Below are 26,946 nucleotides of genomic sequence, written 5' to 3' on the forward strand. Positions count from 1 at the left end.
ACCTGGATGTTGACAACATCCTGCTTCGCCTCACCTTTCCCTTGCCTTTTCACACTTTGCCTCCTTAACCAGAGTTACCAGGCTCATATTGCTTTTATCTTGCCTTGTCATTAAGCTCAGGAAAAAGAGCTGGAAAGCTTGTCCATTGCTGTCAGCACTCCTCTGTCACATCAAGGGAAGGGAAACAATGTCATGTCTTACTGTTGCTATTGGTCCAGAGGCTTGAACATGGTCAGTCTGCCACTTAGCGCAGTCAAGGTCGTCTTTCCACAGGGCTGAGGAGCAAAATGTTGGGCAACACACCACATGTCTTGACTCTTACTGTCCTATTTTTGGGCTGTTTTCTCCTGGGAATGACAGAAAGGTAGGGATTGAGTGAAATGAAAGTGTGTAACACTGCTGTTAGTTCGAGGAAATGTGTAGGGATGTAGAGAGCATGCACATTTGGTGGTGTCTGGTCTAGGGGTGTGTGATTGTGATTGAGGAATGAATGATGCCACATGCTATATTGATAGTGAAAAAGCATAAATGTTGGAGGGAAGTGTGCGCAATAGTAGAGAGAGAGTGATGGAGAAGAAGCATTTAGAAGGTGGTAGCTCTTTCCTTGGTGGAGTGGAGAAGCTCATTGATCATCTTACCCCATTGCTGGGCATTCCTCTGGATAGTTGATACCATAATGACCCAAGGGCAGGCTGGGAGTGGCTGGCCTCTACTGTCATCAAGATGGAATGGGTAACAAATGGCCTAGTGGTATTATTACTGGGTTATTAATCCAGAGACCCGGCTAATGTTCTGGGGGCCTGTGTTCAAATCCTACCCTGGCAGATGGTGTAATTTGAATTAATAATAATCTGGAAATAAAAGTTCAGCGATGACCACAAAACCATTGCTGATTGTCAGGAAAAACCTACCTGGTTCACTAATGTTGTTGAGGGAAGGAAATCTTCCCTCATGATCTGACTTATATGTGACTCCAGGTTGACTCTAAACTGTGCTTTTGGCTATTGAGATGAACAGTAAATGCTCATCCAGCCAGTGACACACACACAAATGAGTAAAAGCTAAAGGACAGCGTTTTCCTTAGCTGCCAATAGGGACTAGGAAGGTAGTTACTGAGATGTGTTTGAGACAATATGGCTGGAAATATCAGTGGGGCAATTAGACAGAAACCCTCCATGAAACTTTATGAAATTGTCATGTGGCTGAAATATGACAAGATTCAGACCTCTGAGGCTGCTATTCATAATTTATCACTATATTTTACATCTCATGTCACCCAGCTGACTTTTGTCAAAAGTCAATAGTATTTTTTGATGTATTTTAAAGCACAAGGTGGGGGTGGGAGTAGAGTGAGAATGGTAATGCACAACTCCTGCTTAATGTTCGAGGGAAATGAGTTTGATTCCCACCAGAACAGGTTCTGAAATGTGATTTCCAAAAAAAAAGGCTAGTCTAGTGATGAGCAGGTACCCATTGTTAATTGTTGTAAAATCCCCTTCTGGCTCAGTAGTGGAGAGGACATCTGCTGTCCTACCCTCGGCTGGCTGACATGTGACTCCAGACTCTCAGTTGCGATTAATTCTTAACTGCCCTCTGAAATGGCCCTCCCGTGCCACTCAAAACAAGGGGCAATAGTAGTGGGCAATAGACGCTGACCAGCAATTCCAACATTTCATGCCAAATTTAATAAAAATACTTTTTTTTTCAGAAATTAATAGTAATCAGAGATTCATAGTAACTCATTCTATGTTCCTTGGTTAAAGCAAATCCAGGGGATCAAAAATCACTCAAATGGTACACTGCTCTCAACTCTGAGAGTAGCAAAAGGTTCATAAATCAAGCCATGAAATGGCTTCTGCTGGAAGTTCAAAAATAGCATTATTAATGGGGAAAGCTTCACTTGACACTTACAAGGCCAGAGGAGAGGACAGCGTTGGCATAGAGAGTTGGTACACTGACAGTCTCCACTACCTTGGCCATGCAGATAGATGATGTCTATTTGGAGGCTGGAACACAAAGAGAAAAGCGCATGGATCTTACATCCATGATCATCACATTTCTTTCCAATGTGTTTGCCTGAGCAATTTCAAAACACAAATTATCTGGGCAAATCAGGTCAATGTGGCTCTGACTATTGATTCCACTAGACACTTGGAAGTAATATTACAGAACTGACACCCCAATCTACCTGACAATTCCAGGAAGTCTTTTTCAGGAGTTAATTACCTGAATGTAAGAGACATCGAGCATAGTTTAGTGAAAGTCAATGATAAAAGTGAATAGATTTCAGATTTGCAAATCTTTTTTGAGTGGGCTGCATGTGTTGAGAAGTCTTCAGTAGAACAGGAAATTCTGGTGATGCTTCGCATTTCAGGAAACACCAGGTGGATTGAAACCACAGTGTATCTTTCAGATAGGTGAACTTTCTCATGGAATATTTTCCTCTTTTATAGAAACAACACAGCTACCTGTGATACCATCTACAACCAAATCTACCACCAGCTACATACTAGGTAAGTTATAGGGCTTTTATATTTTCCATTATCCCGTTTCCACAAGTGAATTGTTATTTAGCATGTGGTTCCTCATTCAATAGGCAACATTCATTAGACAACACTCCACACTTTTATTGTCAAGTTTCCTTTCTAATTTTTAACTTTAAAAATGTGTATGCCTTTACTATTTACTAACTTATGGAAATTGTGTTTCTGTCATGACATTTGGCAGAACAGAATGCAAGTCAGGAATCTGATACCTGTTGATAAATTGTTTATCAACATGCATCAAATTCCATGACCATTAACACATTTTAGAGAAGAACATTTGCTGTTCTCACCTGGTGATTCCAGACTAACAGCAATGTGGATGACTCTTAATTGCACTTTGGGAATTAGGGATCGGAAATAAATGTTGGTTTAGCCATTAACGTAAACATTCCATGAATGGTTAAAAGAACATTCCTGATGAAATAACTCCACAGAGGCTGGCATCCTGTCACCCTTTCTTTACATGTGCCCAGTACATGGACTCTGACCAGCTAGCTAAGAGCCAATCCTTAGAATGAGGAGAATCTCTGAGACTCCTGTTTTTTTTCTTTTAAGGAAACCCCCCAGTGTCAAGTAGTGCCCTTCTCAAAGAGCAATGCTGTGTGATCAAACAGTGAAGGGGAGGGCAGGAATTAAATCAAAGAGACTCCTGTTTTTATCTGTCAGCCAGGCTCTCTGATTGGCTCCAGGTTAACAACAGGTTGTATTCTATGAGATCCACCTGGCCCTCATTCGAGTCACTACACCTTATATATGCCCCTGGCATATAAAGCTCCAAATGAGAATGGTGTATTATAATATATTCTTACTAAATGATACATTTTCAGCTTTGAAGCATATGGTAGGTGTTGGGTGGGTTGGGGAGGGGGGAAGGTGGGGGCTGGGGGTAACACATAATTGTACTCTGCATGTGTATCTTCAGGACCGTTATTTATCACTCCAGTACACACCTGTCTAATGTGAGGATGTGCCACTGGCTAATGCAGACTAACATTTCCAGCAACTCACGTACAGATGGTATGTTATATTGAGAATAAGGGTTATTGATTAGTTGTGGTTAGCTAAAATAATTTTATTGAGCAGACTACAACAGAAGAGAACAATTTCAAATTTACAATTGTTAGGGTTGGCTACATGCAAAGGAAAAAAGTTTTTAAGATTTGACTCTGTTTAGCCTCAGTGTGTAGTGTAACCGGTTGAAATGTTTTCTCTGCTGCATAGAAACAACACCACCATCCGAAAGACCGACGACAATGACATCTACCACCGGCTACATACCTGGTAAGGAACAGTGTTTTTATACTGAGGATCAAGTTTCTGAATAAAGATGTTGTCTTTGAACTCCATTGCTAAATGAACTTACAAATAAGGAACAGCAATAGGCTATTCTGTCCCTCGTCTTGCTCGGTTACTTCACAATAGGATGGCTGTTCTGATTGTAACCTCAAATCCATATTCCCCACCCCCCTCAACTCCTGACAACTTTTCACCCATTTGTATGTTAAGAATTACCTTTGCCTTATTCAAGAACTCTGCTTCCACCACTTCCTCAAAAAGTGAATTTCAAAGACTCACAGCCCTGTATGAGATAAAAAAAACTTGTCTTTGTTTTAAATTCCTTTATTGTTAAGCAAGACCCGTAATTTTAAATTCTCCTTCAAAAAGATTCATCCCCTGTCACAACCCCTCAAGATCTTATCATTTCAATCAAGTTGCATCTCATTCTTCAAAATGGCAAAAGATTCCAGCCTATCTATTTATATTTGATTAAATAAGATGATTGCTCCTGTACACAGAACTGTAAATATGGTATTGCTGGTATATTAAAGCTTATTCCCTCCTTTTCTATTCAATCTCAATGCAATAAATGATGACATTTTTATTAGCTGTCTGAATTACTTGCTGTCCCTACATTCATGCACAATGAAACCTAGATCCCTTTGCATCTCAGAGCTCTGTAATTTCTCACTATGAAGGTAATATGCTGCTTATTCTTTCTGCTAAATGTATAATTTCATATTTTCACACATGATCCTCCATTTTCTAGATCTTTCCCATTCAGTTTTAATATAGTTTTGTCACTCCCTTATATCCGCTTCATAAATCACTTTCCTATCCATCTTTGTGTTTATCAAGAAATTTTGGCAACTGCATCTTTGTCCCTTCATCCAAGTCATTTTGAGGTCCCAGCACTGATTCCTGTGACATACCACTCAATACATTCTGTCAACCTGAATAAAGACTAGCACTTGTCTATTCTCTGCTTCCTCTTCGCCAGATAATCTTATAACCATTCCTGATTCCTGATGAAGAGATTATGCTCGAAATATCGATTCTCCTGCTGCTCGGATACTGCCTGACAGGCTGTGCTTTTCCACACTCTTGACTCTGATCTCCAGCAGATCTCTGATCTTCACTTTCTTCTAATCTTATAACGATGTCAATATGCTACTCCCAAAACTATGATCTTCATTTTCAGCATTAATCTCTGACGTGGCATTTTATCAAAACCCTTCAGGAGTTTTAAGTGCATTACATCCACCAGTTCCTCTTTCTGAAGATATTTCCCCTACAGAACTCAATAGATCAGTTGAAGGTGATTTCCCCTTTTAAAAACATCATTTTAATTCTGCCTGATTACTTTGATCTTATCTAAAAGTTCTGCTACAATGTTTTGTTTAATAACAGCTCCTAACATATCCCCGTTAACAGATATTGAAACAATATCCAGCAGTTTCCTGCTTTCTGACTTCTGCTCTTTTGAACAAAGGAGTTGCATTTGCTATCTTCCAAAAGAACATAATAAAGCACAGGAAAAGGACCTTCTAAAATCCCACCTGCCTACACATGGTCCGAATTGCTGTATTCCCTGCCGGGTCATCTGTTTGTCTAACCGCCTCTTGAACATTGCTATCATATCTGCTTGTGTCAGATCTTATAGCAGTGCAGTCCACCCACTCACTACCCTCTACGTAAAACCGTTGTCTAGCAACTATAAAATTTCCCTTTGTCACCTTTAAAGCTCAGCCCGCTATAATTTAACATTATTACCCTGGGAAAAAGACTCTGACTATCCACTTGATCCTTGCCTCTCATGTTTTATATACATCTTATAGGTTGGCCCTCAACTTCTGACCAAGTTTGTCTGACGTCTCCTTATAGTTAATACACTCCAATCCAGACAACATCCTGGTAAATCTCTTACATATCTTCTCCAATGCTTTCATATCCTTTCAATAGTGTGGCAACCAGAACTGCACACAATACTCCAAATGTAGCCTAACTAAAGCTTTATACAGTTGCAACATGACCTACCAACTTTTGTACTCATTGCCCTCCCTGATGCCTTCTTTACTACCTTATCCACTTGTATTGACACTTTCTGCGACCCATGGACTTGCACCTTGAGATCCATCTATATATCAATGCTCCTGTCATTTTCTGTATACTTCCCTCTTGCATTTGACACCCCAAAATGTATCACTTTAATCTTGTCCAGATTAAATTCCATCTGCCATTTCCCTGCCCTACTTTCCAACCAATCTATATTCTGATGTATCCCTTTGACAACCTTTCTCACTATCCACAACTCCAACAACATGTGCAAACTTACGAATCAGGCCACCGACATTTCCATCCAAGTCAGTTATATGTATCACAAGCAACAAGGGTCTCAGCACTGATCATTGTGGAACACTGCTGACCACAGACCTCCAGTCAGAGAAACACCTCTCCACAACTACCTCTGTCTTTGATGAGCAAGCCTTGATGGGGGACCTTGTCAAATGCTTTAGTAAAGTCCATGTAAACAACATTACTATCCCACACTCATCAACTATCTTCGCCACTTCCTTAATAAACTCAATCAAATTTGTGAGACAAGACCTTCCCGCATAATGCCATGCTAATTATCCTTAATACTTCCATTCTTTTCAAATGCAAGTAAATCCTGTCTCTAAAAGTCTTTTCCAATAATTTTCCTACCACTGATGTAAGGCTCAATGTCTAAAATTTCCTGGTTTGTCCCATCTGCTCTTTTTAAATAAAGGAACAATATTGGCTATTCTCTAGTCTTCTGGGACTTCACCTGCGTCTAAAGAAGATATAAAGATCTCTGTCCAGGCCCCAGCAATTTCCTTCCTTGCCTCCCTCAGTAACCTGGGATAGATCCCATTACGTACCTGGGAATTTATCTATCTTAGCATTTTTAAAGATACCCAACACCACCTCCTCCTTATTATCGACATGCCCTAGAATATCAACATACCCCTTCCCTAATCTTACCATCATCCATGTCTCTCTCCTTGGTGAATAATACTGCAAATTACTAACAAAGGACCTCACCCACTTATTTGTCACAACCATAAATTTCTCCTTTACCCTTGAGTGGAACTACACTTTCCCTAGCTACCCTCTCTTTTTCTTAATTTTGCTAAATCCAGAGTGTTTTGAAAAATTAAAACCAATTAATTAACTAGTTCACTAGCTACTTCTTTTAAGAGCCTAGTACGAGGTGTACCAGAACCCAAACATTTAATAACCTGCAGCTCCAACAATTTACTCAGTATCACTTCTCCAATGATTGTAATGCATCTGAATTTGTCCCTCTTTGTCTCCTGATTTTGCAATACTTCTGAGATGTTACTTGTATTCTGTATGTTTTATACTCTAAATTTTGCCTGCTTATTAATTTTCTATACTTTTTAATGTTTTGTCCAATCTTCTAACCTACCACTTGTCTTTGTGCTACGTTATACATTTTCTTTATGGTCGATGCCATGTTAGACCTTTTTAGTTCTCCACAGATGGTTTATCTTTTGGAGTTTTCCTTGTTAGATTGTGTAAGACCGTAAGAAGTAGGCCATTCTGCCCATCAAGTCTGCTCTGCTATTTAATAAGATCATTGGCTCACCTGATAAGCCTAAACTCCATTTTTGTCCTTTTCCCTATATGCCTTGATTCTCTTACAGATCAAAGATCTGTCTAACTCAGACTTAATGACGCAGCCTTTACATACAGCCTTCTGTGGTAAAGAATGCCGTAGATTCACTACCCTCTGACTAAAGGAATTTCTCATAATCTCTCCCGTTTTATGGGTGACTCCTCATTCTGAGATTATGCGCTCTGGTCCGGGACTCTCCTGCTGAGTGAAATAACCTCTCCACTTCTTCCGTGTCAAATCCCTTAAGAATCTTGAATATTTCAATAAGGTCGCCTCTCATTTTTCTACATTGTACTCCCAAAGAGTACAGGTATAGCCTACTCAACCTCTCCTTGTAACGAAGTTAACCCTCTATATCCGAACTCAATGTGAACCTTTTCTGGACTGCCCCTGATGCCTGTATATCCCTCCTTATTTTATGAATTATGAAATATCTCCTTAAATGTCAGCTATTGCATTTATACTGAGCTATCCTGCAACCAAATTTGCTCATTCACTCCAACTAACTCTGCTTTCATAATCACTTTGCTTTTATTTATGCTTTTAAGTTAGCATTGGACCCATTCTTCTCTTCCTCAGACTGACTAGATTAGACTTACAGTGTGGAAACAGGCCCTTCGGCCCAACAAGTCCACACCGACCCGCCGAAGCGAAACCCACCCATACCCCTACATTTACCCCTTACCTAACACTACGGGCAATTTAGCATGGCCAATTCACCTGACCCGCACATCTTTGTGACTGTGGGAGGAAACCGGAGCACCCGGAGGAAACCCACGCAGACACGGGGAGAACGTGCAAACTCCACACAGTCAGTCGCCTGAGTCGGGAATTGAACCCGGGTCTACAGGCGCTGTGAGGCAGCAGTGCTAACCACTGTGCCACCGTGCCGCCCACCAACTGACCTTGATAGCTGTTACATAAGGGCAGTCTCTCTTTATGAGAGCACTAATTAATGTCATTGCACAGTACCAGGTCTACTGTAGCCTCATCTGGTTGTGTTCAGAACACGCTATTCTAAGAAACTATTCTGAAAGCATTTTATGAATTCTTCATCTGGGCTACTTTTGCTGACCTGGATCTTCTGGTCTATATCATGATTAAAATCCCCCTTGATCAACACCATATCTTTCAGACAAGCTGCCATTATATCTCCCTTTATGTTACATCCTATTGTTATCTCCAGTAGTAGGTTCTGGCAAGTATATATGCGACAGAATGGATTGAGAGCACAGGTAATGGTTATATGTTAATTAAGGGATAATGGGGTGACAATGAAGAGCAAGAAATCAGTGTTTTGGTTTTGTGGTATGCATACGGAATAAATCTCTGATTAAAAAATCATTTACCTGGACTCTGTCTGACTAATCATTTTCTCATTAGTACGTAACGCACCCAACGTGGGTGTTAGGTTCCTATACAACGCTCCCGCAAATGACTTATTGCTTTTTTCTTATCTGTGCCCAAATCATTTCAACATTTTTTATGAACTTAGATGATACCTTTCTATTGTGCAAATACTATTATTTAGTAACAGAGTCATTCTTACAGCATTTCCTAGCTTCCTTTTCTTCCTTAATGTCCTGAAGCTTTCAGTATTCTGGAAGCAACCAAAATCATCTTGCAGCTCTGTCTCTGTTATGGTTTCAGGTCAAACTTGTTTATTTCTGTTTGTGCGCTCAGTTCATCTGCTTAGTTTTAAATGCATGTGCATTCATGTGCACAGTCCTTAGTTTCACTTTTGAATTTCATTATAACCTTTAGCCTTAACTGTTGACTTACTCTGAGCTCGCAGTGTCTGTCCCTTCTTGTCATGGTCTATTTACCATTTCCTGCATTTATATGTTTCTCTTCTAACGGTCTCTACTCTTTGATTTACTGTACCTTGCCATATTGGATCCCCTACTCTCACTATGTTGTTTACAATCCTCTCTTCTTCCCAGTTAGATAGCTCAAGAATATTGGTCTCTCTGTGGTTCAGGTGGAAACAGACCCAATAATACCATGGGTGGCACGGTGGTTCAGTGGTTAGCACTACTGCCTCACTGCACCAGGGTCGCAGGTTTGACTCCAGCCTCAGGCAACTGTGTCTGTGTGGAGTTTGCACATTATCCCTGTGTCTGCATGGGTTTCCTCCAGGTGCTCCGGTTTCCTCCCACAGTCCAAAGATATGCAGGTGAATTGACCATGCTAAATTGACAATAATCCATAAGCGCATTAGTCAGAGGGAAATTGGTGTGGGTGGGTTACTGTTCAGAGGGTTGGTGTGGACTTGTTGGGCCGAAGGGTCTGTTTCCGCACTGTAGAGAATCTAATCTAAAAAAAATACTGTCCCCACTTTCCCCAGCACTGATACCAATGACCCACGAACTGGAACTCACTTCTTCAAGGCCAATTTTTGAGCAATGCATTTATCGCTTTCATTTATATTTTTGCCCTTTGCCAATTTTCATGTGGCTCAGGTAATAATCTTGGGATTATGACCATTGATATTCTGCTTCTTAATTAGATGCCTCATTCCTCCCACTGACTATGCAGAATCTTCCCTTATGTCTTGCTTTTATCATTGCTCCAGACATGGAGCATGTTGACAGGAATTCTAACCCTGGCATTGGGAAGTCAATATAGTGCTGAATTCATGCTGTTTTCTATACAGAATGGTATCAATCCCTCTGACTGGATGGTTCAATTCTACCACTACGTACTCTTTTCTTATTATCATTCACAAGACCTCCTGCACCATGCTGTACTGGTCAGTTATGTCAATCCCGCTGCAGACCCTTCTCACAATGATACAAGCTGAAAGAATTTCAAAGCTGTTGGACAAAGACTGAGAATCTGACCCACGAGGACCCATGTGCTGTCTCACTTACTGTCACACTCACCTGTCCCTGGACACTGAGCAAATCAGAACACAGCACCCTAAGGGGTATGAATGCCTCTTGGTACAACAAACCCAGACAATTTGCGCACTCCCTGATGCTTAAAACTTGTTTGCTTCTCTTCTCATTTTAAGTTGCAACCTTTATGACAAATTTCCCAAATATGGGAAATTGTGTTCCTAGTTTTCCGTTAATGGGAACAGAATGGAAATTGAAAGTTGGCATGGATTAATGGATGATTTTGCTGAGAGCATTACCATCCACACCCATATCCCTCATAGACCACCACAACAAGCTAGGCCTCAATTGAAATGGGTATGGTTTAACCTAATAAATAATATAATCTCATTAAGTAATGCACTTTCAGGGATCAGTTATATTTATTACACATAGGTAACACCAAGGTTGTAAAGTCATATCAAACAACTTGTGGAAGGCATGCTGCTACTCTCTGTGACTGAATCATACAGATATAACTGGTCATCAAGGTCCATCAAGCAGTCAAATATTGTGCAGAATTTTTATTTTTGGCTCTAAGGTAATGCAATATTTTAGAGAAATTGTGAGGAAACATCTCAAGGATTGTAAAAAAATAGAAACAAATTTCTTTGTCTTTCTTGTTAAGTGAATTGATTATGGAATAGAATCATTAAGTCTAATCTCCTTATTTTACAGAGGAGAAATGTAATGGTAACTGGTCCCCTTGGTTTAATGACAACACACCTTCTGGGATCAGCCCAGGGGACTTTGAAATATTAGATCCATTATGCAATGAATTGTGTCCCTACTCTTCTGATACAATTAATAAAATTCAGTGCCAATTTGTTGATTTCCCCGAGTGGCCAGTGAGTCAATCAATAGACAATGTGACCTGTGACATAGATACAGGACTTGTCTGTACGTTCAATGAAAGTGGTTTGGGAGGAAGAAGGTTTTGCTACGACTATCAAATTCGAGTTTGCTGTGAACCACACACAATGACAGAGTGTACAGCAACAAGTCTGCCATCTCTACCACCACTATTCCAGGCAAATATGATAGTTACATGCAGGGAATTAATCTTTAAGTACAAATGCAATTAGGACTAATGCTGTTTAAATGAAAATTCTACCTCCACTAGGATTAATACATTGACAAATAATACAGTAGTTAAGGTTAGAATTGACCTTCAATTAGCTCCTAGCCATTCCTGATGTCAAGAAGGTTCATAACGTGCTGTGTACCATCAAATGAACACCAACCGGGAACCCTTAGGTACTGCTGGTGGAGTAGATTGTCTTTCTTCTTGGATCAAAAGCTCCTGCTCACCAGTGGCTTAATAACAGCAGCATTGGTAAGCTGGGCAGTAATTACCTGAGTACCTTCAGAAGCATCCATAATCAGTTGAGTAAGTAGCCTGTCCAATGTTAGAAGTTGCCTGTGGAGATTGAAAACCAACAAAGAAAATATTATTGAGCTGAGTGAGAAGCAAACAATTTACTTTTGCAAATATTATGCCAATTGGACAGAAACAAAGAAATTTCTTAGATTTGATGCTGTTGAACCTCCCAGGGTGCTGTGTAACCGATTGAAATGTTTTCTCTGCACCATAGAAACAACAACACCATCAGAGAGACTGACTACAACAAAATCTACCACCAGCTACATACCTGGTAAGGGATAGTAATTTTATACTGAGGACCAAGTTGTTCTCAACAAGAGTATTATTTTCTAACTCGAGGTGGTCTGGTATCAACTAAATGATAAGACATCGATTTCATTTTTAGATCCAAATTTAACTTTCTTATATGATATTCTAAACATATTTGCATCTCATTAAGATGCAATATTCAGGCAATGCTTTAGAAATTGTATTCCTTTTGGTTTCTCGTTGGCTGTGTATATCCCTGGTTAGATCAGCATTTATTGCCCACCCCAAGTGCCCTCAAGAAAGTGCTGCTGAGCTATCATTTTAAATGGTTGCAGTCCATGTGGTGTAGGTACATATACAGTGAAGTAACTGAGAGAGAATTCCAGGATTTTGACCCAGCAATAGTGAATTGACGATCATATAGTTAAGATATGATTTGGTGTCCCGTTCATCATACATCTTTGTAAATAATTTAATGGGAAAGAAATATATGTGAAAAATAGACATAAATTCAGCAATTACTTTGTAATGAGCAATAACCTCCACAACCTCTTCGTTTTTATTTATGACTGAAGCATTTAAGTTTGTCAATCATGATTTACAATTCACAAATCTGTGCTGAAAATGCCCAATCAGATCATTATCACCCAGGCTTCTATATATCCCATGCTTAGAATAGATTCTAGCAAGCAGCTACACACAGCCTGCCATCGTGAGAATGATCTACATATTCCTACTCTCTGCTTTTCATTTGTTAGCCAATTTTAAAATGAAGCTCATACATTACCTTCTACTCCACAAACTTGAATAAATTTACCAAGTCCTTCAGGGGGCTTTATCAAAAATCTTTCAAAGATCTGAATATATGATGTCGACAGGCTGTCCTTTATCAATTTTGTTTGTGAAATGTTCAGAAATACCAACAGGCTTGTTAAACATAATTTCCAATTCATAAGTCTCTTCTGACAATGCCCAATTGGATTATTATCAACCAGGTTTCTATTTATCCCATTCTTTACAACAGTTTCCAGCATTTTCCCTAGTACTAATATAAGGCTTAACAGGGTTATACTTCTACGTTTTGTCTTAGACTCTTTTCTGAAATAGTGTGGTGATATTTGCTATCTTCAGATCTGCAGGAATCATTCAAAAACCAATGGGTTTTGGAAGATAATCACCAATGCATTGATTATCTCTATAGCATTTACTTCTCCATCGTGGTATGTAGAACATCAGGTCCTGGGGATTAATCAGTTCAGAGGCCCAAATTGACAACTGAACAGGAGTCCTTGTGACATGGACCTAATTGGTGTGGTGGCAAGAAGTGAGGTCATCACCCACTATTGTGCAGCACAATTAATTGCCCCAGCACCACTGAATCCATCAGAGAGAGGAGGGTGCTGGATTCCTCCCAATGAGTGGAATGAGACTGAGAACCAACGGGTTACTCATGGACTCATGTATTTAACATTCTGCTGTCTTGATACTCATTGCACCATATAGCGACATTGAGTAATGAGAACATGACTACGATTCTCATGTCTGTATGGAATTGTCAAACTAATGAGGAGCTATTATGCATTTACGTATTCCAGACTTCCATACTGGTATTCTTATTAAGAAGCAGTCTACTGTCTGCAATCATCGTGAAAACAATTATGTTGACATGGCCAGCAAACTAATCTCTTTAAATATCTCTTGAGCAGCATCGCCAAGTATTTGAATATGTTGAACATGAGGATCTCCAGCTCACTCTCTGTCCTCTGTTCTGTACAGGATTACACACCGCGGGCGGCACGGTGGCACAGTTAGCACTGTTGCATCACAGCGCCTGAGACCCGGGTTCAATTCCCGACTCAGGCGACAGACTGTGTGGAGTTTGCACATTCTCCCTGTGTCTCCGTGGATTTCCTCCGGGAGCTCCGGTTTCCTTCCACAGTCCAAAGATGTGCGGGTCAGGTGAATTGGCCATGCTAAATTGCCCGTAGTGTTAGGTAAGGGGTAAATGTAGGGGTATGGGTGGGTTGTGCTTCGGCGGGTCGGTGTGGACTTGTTGGGCCGAAGGGCCTGTTTCCACACTGTAAGTGATCTAATCTAATCTAAGTGCTCCCAATTGCTGAGATTGTTGCTTGACTGTTTTCAGTACCATTCTTTATCAGTTCGGTTTGCATCTCTCTCATGTGAGAATGTGCCACAGGCTATTGCAAACTACAGATCTGAATAACAGTCATTATCAGCCTTGAAATATTAACTGTGTTTCTTTCTCACCAGATGCTGCCAGACCTGCTGAGTTTCTGCAGCATCTACAATATTTATAACATTTACAGAAACTCCATCAAATCCACATGATCATTCCAGTAACATGATACTGTAGCAATGTTACAATGAAGTATGAGTTATTAAATAGTGTAGTCTCTCTGGACTGAAATAATTTTATTGATAGACTGAGTTACAAGAGAATAATTTCTGTTTTGAAATTGTATCACGTGGCTACATGCAAAAGGAAAGACAATTTTTCAATATGAATCTGCTAAATGTGAGGGTGCAGTGTAACAGGTTGAAATGTTTTCTCTGATCCATAGAAACAACAACGCCATCAGAGACACCAACTACAAGGACATCTACCACCAGCTACATACCAGGTAAGGGACAATGGTTTTATACTGCGAATTGAGTTGTGCTCAATAAGTGTATTATTTCTTTAAATTTGTGGCCTGTAATAGACACAATAACAAGATATGAAATATTGGCCTCCACCACTGAACCCATTGTGGGGGAGGGCATTGAATTCCTCCCAATAGTGGAATGAAGCTGAGAAACAACAGGTTGCTCTTGGACTCACATTGTTGAATATTCTATCTTGATATTCTTTGCAGCATGTGGTTGAGTAATGAGAATGTGACAAAGATTCTCAAGTCTGCATGGAATTGTTACATTATGGAAAATCTATTATGCATTTACCTATTCCAGACTTGAATAGGGGCCTTCAGATTATAAAACAATCTGCCGTCTGCAATCGTCATGAAGCATTGACATGGCCAGTAATCTAACTTCTTTAATTCATGAACAGGAATAGCAGCATTGCCAAGTATCTGAATTAGTTGAATATGAGGATCTTCTGCTTATTCTCTGTCCTCTGGTCCTGTGCAGGATTGCACACAAGGTGGTCCCACTGTATAATTGCTGAGATTGTTGCTCGACTATCTTCAGAACCATTCTTAGTCAGTTTGGTTTGCGTCTGTCTCATATGCCACAAGCTAGTGCAAACTACAGATCTGAATAACAGTCATATCAGTCATGAAATATTAACTGTGTTTCTATCTCACCAGATGCTGCCAGACCTGCTGAGTTTCTGCAGCATCTACAATATTTATAACACTGACAGCAACTCCATCAAATCCATATGATCATTTCAGCAATGTTGATATCATAGAAATATTACAATGAGTTATGAGTTATTAAATAATGTGTTCTCTTTAGACTGAAATAATTTTACTAAGCAGAATGATGTAGGAGAGAATAATTTCAATTTTGCAATTGTTTCATGCAAAGGGAATGCAAGTGTTAAGATTTGATTCTGTTAAGCCTCAGGATGCCGTGTAATAGTTTGAAATGTTTTCTTTGCACCTTTGTATCCAAATTTACCTCCCTCGATTCTCATTCTAAACATAAGTGAAGGTGCAATCTTTTGAAATTGAATGTCTTTTTGTTTCTCATTAACTGGTTGTGGGTGTCACTGGGTAGGCCTGCTTTTATTGCCCATCCCTAATTGCCCTCAAGAAGGTGCTCTGGACTATCTTCTTAAATGGCTGTAGTCCATGTGGTGTAGGTACTCACAGGGCTGTAACAGCAAGAGCTTTTCAGGAGTTTGACCCAGCAATGGTGAATTGATCATCATATTGCTACAAGCTATGTTTCTATGTCCAGTATATCTTTGTAGAGCATTTATTGGAAAAGCAATGTATGTGAAAAATTGACATAAACTTATGGATTACTTTGTAATGAGCTTTGTAATCTGATCCTAGATCAGTCTGATAGACAAATATTGTATTGAGCAAACAACAATTGCTCAACCATAGTGAAATGATTTGGTGAAACTGTGATATAGCATCATACTCAACGAAAAGAAATGCTCTTGTAATTTTCTTTTTTAGGTTACTTCTTAACTGAGTTGATTCTGGGCAAATTAATTAAATCTTGCCTTTTTCATTTTACAGAGGAGGAATGTAATGGTGAATGGTCCTCTTGGATTAATGACAATATACCTTCTGATATCAACCCAGAGGACGTGGAATTATTGGATTTAACACACGATGAACTGTGTCCTTCCTTGTCTGATACAATTAATAAAATTCAGTGCCAATTTGTTGATTTCCCCGAGTGGCCAGTGAGTCAATCAATAGACAATGTGACCTGTGACATAGACACAGGACTTGTCTGTACATTCAATGAAAGTGGTTTGGGAGAAAGAAAGTCTTGCTATGACTATCAAATTCGAGTTTGCTGTGAGCCACAGGTAACAACAGAATCGACAACAACAAGTCTTCCAGAAACCACCTCTACAACCATCATTCCAGGTAAATATGACAGTTATAGACAAGTAAAAGATATTTTTACTGCAAAAATAGTGAGAACCCTTAAGTTCGACTTTGGGTTTTGAGAACAAGTGAAGAGGGCTATCAGCTCCTGTCTTTTGAAGCTTTTGTAGTAAATTAAAACAAGTACATTTTTTTTGTTTACAATGCAGCAAACAATGTTCAATTAAACGTAATCTGTTGGAAAATAAGAGAATCATAGAGTTTTACTGTGCGCAAGAGAGTCAAATTCTAGTATCTATTATCCCGGAGAAAGAAGTAATGACTAAGTGACATTAATGAGTTTTGAGAAGATTTATAGCTCAGGTTGAGGTTCTGGATGTAGGTTTGCTCGCTGAGCTGGAAGGTTCATTTACAGATGTTTCGTCACCCTACTAGGTGACATCTTCAGTGGGCCTTCAGGTGAAACACTGCTGATCATTCCTGCTTTCTACACTCTGGGATGTGGAATGTCAGGTTGTGGGGATTTATTAACTTGCAGCCACTTTTACTTCTCCAGTAAAGCACCTGACTGATGATTATTTCCTTCAAATCCTCATTGTCCCTCAACTCTTACCTTCCAGCAAAAAAACATTTTATGACAAAAGCAAAATGCTGCTGGTATTGAATGAAATAACTCCACCCGGGCCAGTATCCCATCAGCCTTTATTTACACATGGAGAGTCCTTGCCACTGATCCAGCTCCGTCAGAGCCAGCTCTGAATGAACAGAAGTTCTGTCACTCCTGTTTATATCTGTCAGCCAGGGCTCTCTGATAGGGCTGTTAATCTGGTCCAATCAGGGAACTCAGATTCTATGAATTCCACCTGGCTAACCTCATTCCAATCACTACCGTGGCGATTGAAGATAAGAACGGATCTGGTAGCAGTTGTGGAGAGAGCGAGAGTGCGAGTCAATGTTTTAAATTCTTTGCCTCTTCTTCAGAAACAGTTCTTTGCTTTCGTAGGCTACATAATGTTAATTATCAAACATACTCGGCACACTTTGGTAACACAGAGATTATAGATTGAAAATGCTAAGGGCTGAGAGATGTTCATGAAGCTGAACCATTGCACTCCATCAGACACATCAGTGAAACATTGTATCAGACTAATATTCACTAATCAGAGTGTGGGGACAGGGCTTGTTAGGTTTTCTAATTTCATGGATCTTTAGAAATGTTATCTGGTAGTCAGTGTGGGCATGAAATTTAATTTCCCTCAATTCCCCCATCCCCTCATGTTGGCAGCTGAAGATCACTGCCTTCATCTTTCAAACGTTGGCTATAATTTATGGTAATGCTGGAGATCAATAGACAAAAGGTGCAGGAGTAGGCCATTTTGCCCTTCGAGCCAGCACCACCACTCTCTATGATCATGGCTGATCATCTTCAATCAGTATCCTGTTCCTGCCTTATCCCCATAACCCTTGATTCCACTATCCTTAAGAGCTGTATCCAACTCTTTCTTGAAAGTATCCAGAGACTTGGCCTCCACAGCCTTCTGGGCAGAGCATTCCATACACCCACCATTTTCTGAGTGAAGAAGTTTCTCCTCAACACTGTTCTAACTGGCCTTCCCCTTATTTTTAAACTGTGTCCTCTGGTTCGGGACTCACCCATCAGTGGAAACATACTTCCGGCCTCCAGAGTGTCCAATCCTTTAATAATCTTATACGTCTCAATCAGATCCCCTCTCAGCCTTCTAAACCCAAGGGTATACAAGCCCAGTCGCTCCAATCTTTCAGTGTAAGATAGTTCAGCCATTTCAGGAATTGATCCTAACTGTTATCCCTATCACTGAGAGACCACCACTGGTGGGGGCATAACAGTCTGTTAGTGGATGTTAATTACCCTCAGGGAGCTCCATTGACAACCGGGCAAGAGCCTTTGTGATGTGGACTTAATTGAGGTTGAGGCAAGATGGCAGTGGGGCATCATTCACCATAGTCCAATATGAAATATTGCCCCCCAACATCGAACCCACGACAGGGGAGCACATTGAATTCCTCCCAGTGAGTGGAACGAGACTGAGAAACAGCAGGTCCTTCTTGGACTCGTGTTATTCCATGTTGTGTTGTCTTGATATAAAAAGAACATGATGAAGGATCTCAAGTCTGCAGAGAATCGGCAAACTATAGAAAAACTGTTTTGCACTTGCCTCTTCCAGTCTTGCACACATGAAACCTGCATTAAAGGCAATCTGTGAACCACTAATATTATGAAAATGATTGCTGATTATATTAACATGGCCAGTAATCTAATCACTTTAATTAACTCATGAACAGGAACAGCAGCATTGCCAAGTATCTCGATATGTTGAATATGAGGATATGCAGCTCACTCTCTGTCTCTGGTTCTGTACAGGAGTACATACAAGGTGCTCCCATTGTATAAGTGCTGAGATTGGTGCTCAACTGCCTTCAGAAGCACTCTTTATCAATTCGGTTTGCATCTCCCTCACGTGTGAATGAGCCACAGGCTGTTGCCAACTACAGATCTGTACAACAGCCACATCAGACTTGAAACATAAACTCTGTAACTTTTATCATAGAAATGATAATGTATTGTAAGTCATTAAATAGTGTGGTCTCTCTCGACAAAAATAATTTTGTTGAGCAGACTGAGATCAATGAGAATTATTTCACTTTTGCAATCGTTTAACGTGGCTACATGCAACAGGAAAGAAACGTTTTAGATTTGATTCTGTTGAGCCTCAGGGTGCAGTGTAACGGGTTGAAATGTTTTCTCTGATCCATAGAAACAACAACACCATCAGAGAGACCGACTACAAGGACATCTACCACCAGCTACATACCTGGTAAGGGACAATGGTTACGTAGTGAGGACCAAGCTGTTCTCGATAAGTGTTTAACTTTCTAAGTCTGTGAACGTTTATTAAGATGATAATAAGGCATGCCTTCATTTTTACAGGCAAATATTCTATTTTTCATTCTAAACGTCTTTGTATCCCCACGCATTTGGATGGAATATTTGGACAATGTTTTAGACATTGTATTTCTTTTTGTTTCTCATTAACTGGTTGTGGGTGTTGCTGGCTAGATCAGCATTTTTTACCCATCCCAAACTGCCCTCAGGAAGGCGCTGCTGAGCTATATTTCTGAACAGCTCCATGAGTTGTAGGTACAGACACAGGACTGTAACAGACACTGAATTTCAGGAGTTTGATAAAGGAATACAGTTTTCTGCAACAGTTACACAATGATTTGATGTACAGTTTGCACAATCAGTAATCATTTACATCATGTATAGATATACATTATTTTCTTTGATACTATTGACCATCTCTCAGTTTTGGACTCGTTAAATAAATGTACAAACTTGTAAAACTGCCACACAATTAGAATAAGGATATGAGATTAAGTTTTTAAACTTTAATGTAAGTACATGGAGTGCACATGAACGTGGGTATAAATGAATTTATGTGAGGAGATATAGATTTTTCATGTCTGCGGCTGAAATTGTTTTGTTCACTTATGCAGTCTCATGACTAGTGTATTCAAATTTTTCCCATCCCTAATCCCTCCAAATTTTGTCACTCTACTGAACTCATAGTTGATCTGAAGGTTTCCTTGTCCTGGGTGAGGGTCCCAGTAAATGTCCAATCACAATGGATGGCTTTTTAGGTATGGTTCCTGTAGAATGGATGGGATTGGTGCAGTGGTAGTTTCAGATCCATTGCTTATCTGGAAAAGTTTAGGTCAACCTGAATGAGTACCTCATTCAGCAATCTTACTGTTAATTTACAACTAATATTTACAGGAACTCCATTATTAATGTGGTTACACCTATATGATAATAAGAGCAATTGTTACATATAGGACATCATTTGCACGAGTATAAGGAGCATTAATAACTACATGTTCTCTGTTTCAATTACTTTTACTGAGCAGACTAAGAACGATACATGCTGTATGAAAGTTAATGTTATCCTGACTCCAAGAGACTCAGTGTACATTGTAGCTGATTGAAATGTTTTCATATTCTCAATAGAAACTACTCTCCCAGTACGGACTACAACTGAATCAACCACCATCTACATACCCGGTAAGTAACAGTGATTTGCCACTCTGTTGTTGAACTGTCTCAACACGTAGGCTGTTTAGTAACTCTCTGTGGCCTGTTATTGAGTAGGTTCCAAAGCTTGGCTTTAATTTGTACCCACACGTACTCTTTTCTAATGATATACTGAAATATTGCTTGTAGCTTTGGTCATTATGCTGTAACTTTTTGTATAATATTTGTCTTGAAGTAGTGCTCCTATCGTAGGTTTTTGTTGGAGTCAGAAGCTGGTGATAATCGATTTACTAGTTGCTATCACACAATGTTCCTCATGATGGAACTCCATCTGTGCATCACCATTTGAGAAAGGCATATCATAATAGTACTATGAAATAACATCTGCTTGGTTTTCGTAAATAATTGTCACATATTACCAAAACTGGTAATCTATCACAATATCAAGAGATGAGAGAAGGTCATGAGGGCAGTTAGTCTCACTCTGTCATGCAGGCCCGACAGTAAAACCCTTTGTATTTATTCCTCACTGACATGAACCTTTGTTCCACTCTCTTCATGGCAATAATATCTTTTCTGAAGAGATCAAAACTGCAGACACTGCTCCAGATGCAGTTGAACCAGGTGCTACACAACTGAAGCAAGATTTCACTTCAGCTGTGTTCAAATCCTCTTGTGATGAACACTGACCTTTCAGAACAGCAGGCTGCCCCTGCATGTTAGTCTTCAGTGATGTATTGACAAGGACACTGCATTCCTTTCAGGAAGTGCAATTTCCAATCTCTCTCCTTGAAAGTAATATACTGCACGATTGTTTCTCGTCACAAATTAGATAATTTCACGTTTCAACGTTATATTCCATTTGCCATGTTCTTGCCTATTCAATAAGCTTGTTCAAATCCTCCTAAAAGTTCATTACATTACATGTTTGCCATAACACACATTCTCACTTAGCTTTGCAGTACCTGCTAATTTTCCAATATTATATTTCGTTCCCACCTGCATACCATTGTTGCATATTAAGAACAGCTGGGGTCCAGTTACTGATCCTTGCAGTAACCCATTACTCAGAGCCCACCAACGTGAGGGTGATCCATATATTCCTACTCCCTGCTTTCTCTCTGTAGGCTAATTACTAATCAATGGCTGTAGATTATTTGACTCCACATGCTTGAATAGTGATAACCAGCCTCACTAAGGGAAACCTTTTGATAGCGTATGTGAATGTTTTGAAGGCTAAGTCCATCGGTTCTCCTTTATCAACTTTGCTCAAAAACACCGTTAAGTTTGTTAAATACTATTCTCAATTCACAAATCCATGCTGAGAATGCCCAATCAGATCAATATCAATCAGGTCTCTATCTACGCCCGCCTTTAGAATGCCCAATCGGATCATTATCTATCTCTAGGATTCTATTTCTGCCCACCTTTAGAATACATTCTAAAACTTTCCCTACTACTGATGTAAGGTGCACAGGTCTGTATGTCTCTGTTTGTCACTCTCTCTCGCTTCTAAAATAATGGGGTGACATTTGCTCCTGTCAGATCTGCAGGAATCATTCAAAAGCCTATGAGTCTTGAATGCATTGAATGTCCCTATCACACCTCCTTCTACACTCTGGGATGTGGAACATCAGGTTGTGGGCCACTTTTATTTCTCCAGGAAAGCATCTGACTGATGCTTATTTCCTTCAAATCCTCATTGCCCCTCAACTCTTACCTTCCAGCAAAAAAACATTTTATGACAAAAGCAAAATGCTGCTGGTATTGAATGAAATAACTCCACCCGGGCCAGTATCCCATCAGCCTTTATTTACACATGGAGAGTCCTTGCCACTGATCCAGCTCCGTCAGAGCCAGCTCTGAATGAACAGAAGTTCTGTCACTCCTGTTTATATCTGTCAGCCAGGGCTCTCTGATAGGGCTGTTAATCTGGTCCAATCAGAGAACTCAGATTCTATGAATTCCACCTGGCTAACCTCATTCCAATCACTACCGTGGCGATTGAAGATAAGAACGGATCTGGTAGCAGTTGTGGAGAGAGCGATAGTGCGAGTCACTGTTTTAAATTCTTTGCCTCTTCTTCAGAAACAGTTCTTTGCTTTCATAGGCTACATAATGTTAATTATCAAACATACTTGGCACACTTTGGTAACACAGAGATTATAGATTGAAAATGCTAAGGGCTGAGAGATGTTCATGAAGCTGAACCATTGCACTCCATCAGACACATCAGTGGAACATTGTATCAGACTAATATTCACTAATCAGAGTGTGGGGACAGGGCTTGTTAGCTTTTCTCATTTCATGGATCTTTAGAAATGTTATCTGGCAGTCAGTGTGGGTATGAAATTTAATTTCCCTCAATTCCCCCACCCCCTCATGTAGGCAGCTGAAGATCACTGCCTTGATCTTTCAAATGTTGGCTATAATTTATGGTAATGCTGGAGATCCTAACTGTTATCCCTATCACTGAGAGACCACCACTGGTGGGGAATGACAGTCTGTTAGTGGATGTTAATTACCCTCAGGGAGTTCCATTGACAACTGGGCAGGAGCCTTTGTGATGTGGACTTAATTGGGGTGGAGGCAATAAGGCAGTGCGGCATCATTCACCATAGTCCAAAATGAAATATTGCCCCCCAACATCAAACCTACCACAGGGGAGCACATTGAATTCCTCCCAGTGAGTGGAACGAGACTGAGAAACTACAGGTCCTTCTTGGACTCCTGTTATTCCATGTTGTGTTGTCTTGATATAAAAAGAACATGATAAAGAATCTCAAGTCTGCAGAGAATCGGCAAACTATAGAAAAACTGTTTTGCACTTGCCTCTTCCAGTCTTGCACACATGAAACCTGCATTAAAGGCAATCTGTGAACTACCAATATCATGAAAATGATTGCAGATTATATTGACATGGCCAGTAATCTAATCGCTTTAGTCAACTCATGAACAGGAACAGCAGCATTGCCAAGTATCTGGATATGTTGAATATGAGGATGTGCAGCTCACTCTCTGTCTCTGGTTCTGTACAGGAGTACATACAAGGTGCTCCCATTGTATAAGTGCTGAGATTGGTGCTCAACTGCCTTCAGAAGCACTCTTTATCAATTCGGTTTGCATCTCCCTCACGTGTGAATGAGCCACAGGCTGTTGCCAACTACAGATCTGTACAACAGCCACATCAGACTTGAAACATAAACTCTGTAACTTTTATCATAGAAATAATAATGTATTATAAGTCATTAAAAAGTGTGGTCTCTCTCGACAAAAATAATTTTGTTGAGCAGACTGAGAACAATGAGAATTATTTCACTTTTGCAATCGTTTAACGTGGCTACTGGCAACAGGAAAGAAACGTTTTAGATTTGATTCTGTTGAGCCTCAGGGTGCAGTGTAACGGGTTGAAATGTTTTCTCTGATCCATAGAAACAACAACACCATCAGAGAGACCGACTACAAGGACATCTACCACCAGCTACATACCTGGTAAGGGACAATGGTTATGTAGTGAGGACCAAGCTGTTCTCGATAAGTGTTTAACTTTCTAAGTCTGTGAACGTTTATTAAGATGACAATAAGGCATGCCTTCATTTTTACAGGCAAATATTCTATTTTTCATTCTAAACGTCTTTGTATCTCCACGCATTTGGATGGAATATTTGGACAATGTTTTAGACATTGTATTTCTTTTTGTTTCTCATTAACTGGTTGTGGGTGTTGCTGGCTAGATCAGCATTTTTTACTCATCCCAAACTGCCCTCAGGAAGGCGCTGCTGACCTATATTTCTGAACAGCTCCATGAGTTGTAGGTACAGACACAGGACTGTAACAGACACTGAATTTCAGGAGTTTGATAAAGGAATACATTTTTCTGCAACAGTTACACAATGATTTGATGTACAGTTTGCACAATCAGTAATCATTTACATCATGTATAGATATACATTATTTTCTTTGATACTATTGACCATCTCTCAGTTTTGGACTCGTTAAATAAATGTACAAACTTGCAAAACTGCCACACAATTAGAATAAGGATATGAGATTACATTTTTAAACTTTAATGTAAGTACATGGAGTGCACATGAACGTGGGTATAAATGAATTTATGTGAGGAGATGTAGATTTTTCATGTCTGCGGCTGAAATTGTTTTGTTCACTTATGCAGTTTCATGACTAGTGTATTCAAATTTTTCCCATCCCTAATCCCTCCAAATTTTGTCACTCTACTGAACTCATAGTTGATCTGAAGGTTTCCTTGTCCTGGGTGAGGGTCCCAGTAAATGTCCAATCGCAATGGATGGCTTTTTAGGTATGGTTCCTGTAGAATGGATGGGATTGGTGCAGTGGTAGTTTCAGATCCATTGCTTATCTGGAAAAGTTTAGGTCAACCTGAATGAATACCACATTCAGCAATCTTACTGTTAATTTACAACTAATATTTACAGGAACTCCATTATTAATGTGGTTACACCTATATGATAATAAGAGCAATTGTTTCATATAGGACATCATTTGCACGAGTATAAGGAGCATTACTAATTACATGTTCTCTGTTTCAATTACTTTTACTGAGCAGACTAAGAACGATACATGCTGTATGAAAGTTAATGTTATCCTGACTCCAAGAGACTCAGTGTACATTGTAGCTGATTGAAATGTTTTCATATTCTCAATAGAAACTACTCTCCCAGTACGGACTACAACTGAATCAACCACCATCTACATACCCGGTAAGTAACAATGATTTGCCACTCTGTCCTTGAATTGTCTCAACACGTATGTTGTTCAGTAACTCTCTGTGGCCTGTCATTGTGTAGGTTACAAAGCTTGGCTTTAATTTTTACCCACACGTACTCTTTTCTAATGATATATTGAAATATTGCTTGTAGCTTTGGTCATTATGCTGTACCTTATGGGGTAATATTTGTCTTGAAGTAATGCTCCTGACGTAGGTTTTTTGTTGGAAGTGAAATATGAGTCAGAAGTTGGTGATAATCAATTTACTAGTTGCTATCACATAATGTTCCTCATGACGGAACTCCATCTGTGCATCACCATTTGAGAAAAGCATATCATAATAGTACTATGAAATAACATCTACTTGGTTGTCATAAATAATTGTCACATATTACCAAAACTGGTAATCTATCACAATATCAAGAGATGAGAGAAGGTCATGAGGGCAGTCAGTCTCACTCTGTCATGCAGGCCTGACAGTAAAACCCTTTGTATTTATTCCTCACTGACCTGAACCTTTGTTCCACTCTCTCTTTCGCAACAATATCTTTTCTGAGGAGATCGAGACTGCAGACGTTGCTCCAGATGCAGTCGAACCAGGCTCCTACACAACTGAAGCAAGATTTAACTTCAGTTTGGTTTCAAATCCTCTTGTGGTTAACCCTGACATTCCATAACAGCAGGCTGTCCCTGCATGTTAGTCTTCAGTGATTTATTAATAAGGACACTGCATTCCTATCAGGATCTGCACTTTCCAACCCCTCTTCTTGAAGGTAAAATACTGCACGTTTGTTTCTCGTCACAAATTAGATAATTTCATGTTTCAACGTTATATTCCGTTAGCCATGTTCTTGCCTATTCAATAAGCATGTCCTAATCCTCCTAAAAGTTCATTACATGTTTGCTCACTCTCTGTCCTCTGGTCCTGTGCAGGATTGCACACAAGGTGGTCCCACTGTATAATTGCTGAGATTGTTGCTCGACTATCTTCAGAACCATTCTTAGTTTGGTTTGCGTCTGTCTCATATGCCACAAGCTAGTGCAAACTACAGATCTTAATAACAGTCATATCAGTCATGAAATATTAACTGTGTTTCTATCTCACCAGATGCTGCCAGACCTGCTGAGTTTCTGCAGCATCTACAATATTTATAACACTGACAGCAACTCCATCAAATCCATATGATCATTTCAGCAATGCTGATATCATAGAAATATTACAATGAGTTATGAGTTATTAAATAATGTGTTCTCTTTAGACTGAAATAATTTTACTAAGCAGAATGATGTAGGAGAGAATAATTTCAATTTTGCAATTGTTTCATGCAAAGGGAATGCAAGTGTTAAGATTTGATTCTGTTAAGCCTCAGGATGCCGTGTAATAGTTTGAAATGTTTTCTTTGCACCTTTGTATCCAAATTTACCTCCCTCGATTCTCATTCTAAACATAAGTGAAGGTGCAATCTTTTGAAATTGAATGTCTTTTTGTTTCTCATTAACTGGTTGTGGGTGTCACTGGGTAGGCCTGCTTTTATTGCCCATCCCTAATTGCCCTCAAGAAGGTGCTCTGGACTATCTTCTTAAATGGCT

General features: G+C 39.7%; 1 protein-coding gene across 6 annotated transcripts in view; it reads left to right on the forward strand.

Annotated features, from left to right (window-relative positions):
• LOC132826759 (mucin-2-like) overlaps positions 1-26,946 on the forward strand; it is a 150,260-nt gene that overhangs the window by 55,463 nt on the left and 67,851 nt on the right. For 5 of the 6 annotated variants that reach the window (XM_060842933.1, XM_060842936.1, XM_060842939.1 and 2 more), the window contains exons 31-39: positions 2,454-2,513; positions 3,768-3,827; positions 11,963-12,022; positions 14,583-14,642; positions 16,218-16,577; positions 19,334-19,393; positions 20,587-20,640; positions 24,043-24,102; positions 25,296-25,349. In XM_060842933.1, coding sequence (XP_060698916.1) covers positions 2,454-2,513; positions 3,768-3,827; positions 11,963-12,022; positions 14,583-14,642; positions 16,218-16,577; positions 19,334-19,393; positions 20,587-20,640; positions 24,043-24,102; positions 25,296-25,349 — 828 coding nt within the window. The remainder of the gene's footprint in view (positions 1-2,453; positions 2,514-3,767; positions 3,828-11,962; positions 12,023-14,582; positions 14,643-16,217; positions 16,578-19,333; positions 19,394-20,586; positions 20,641-24,042; positions 24,103-25,295; positions 25,350-26,946) is intronic. The other variant, XM_060842934.1, reaches the window with a different exon arrangement.

This window comes from Hemiscyllium ocellatum, chromosome 23 (assembly GCF_020745735.1).
Source record: "Hemiscyllium ocellatum isolate sHemOce1 chromosome 23, sHemOce1.pat.X.cur, whole genome shotgun sequence".
NCBI classification, from domain to species: domain Eukaryota; kingdom Metazoa; phylum Chordata; class Chondrichthyes; order Orectolobiformes; family Hemiscylliidae; genus Hemiscyllium; species Hemiscyllium ocellatum.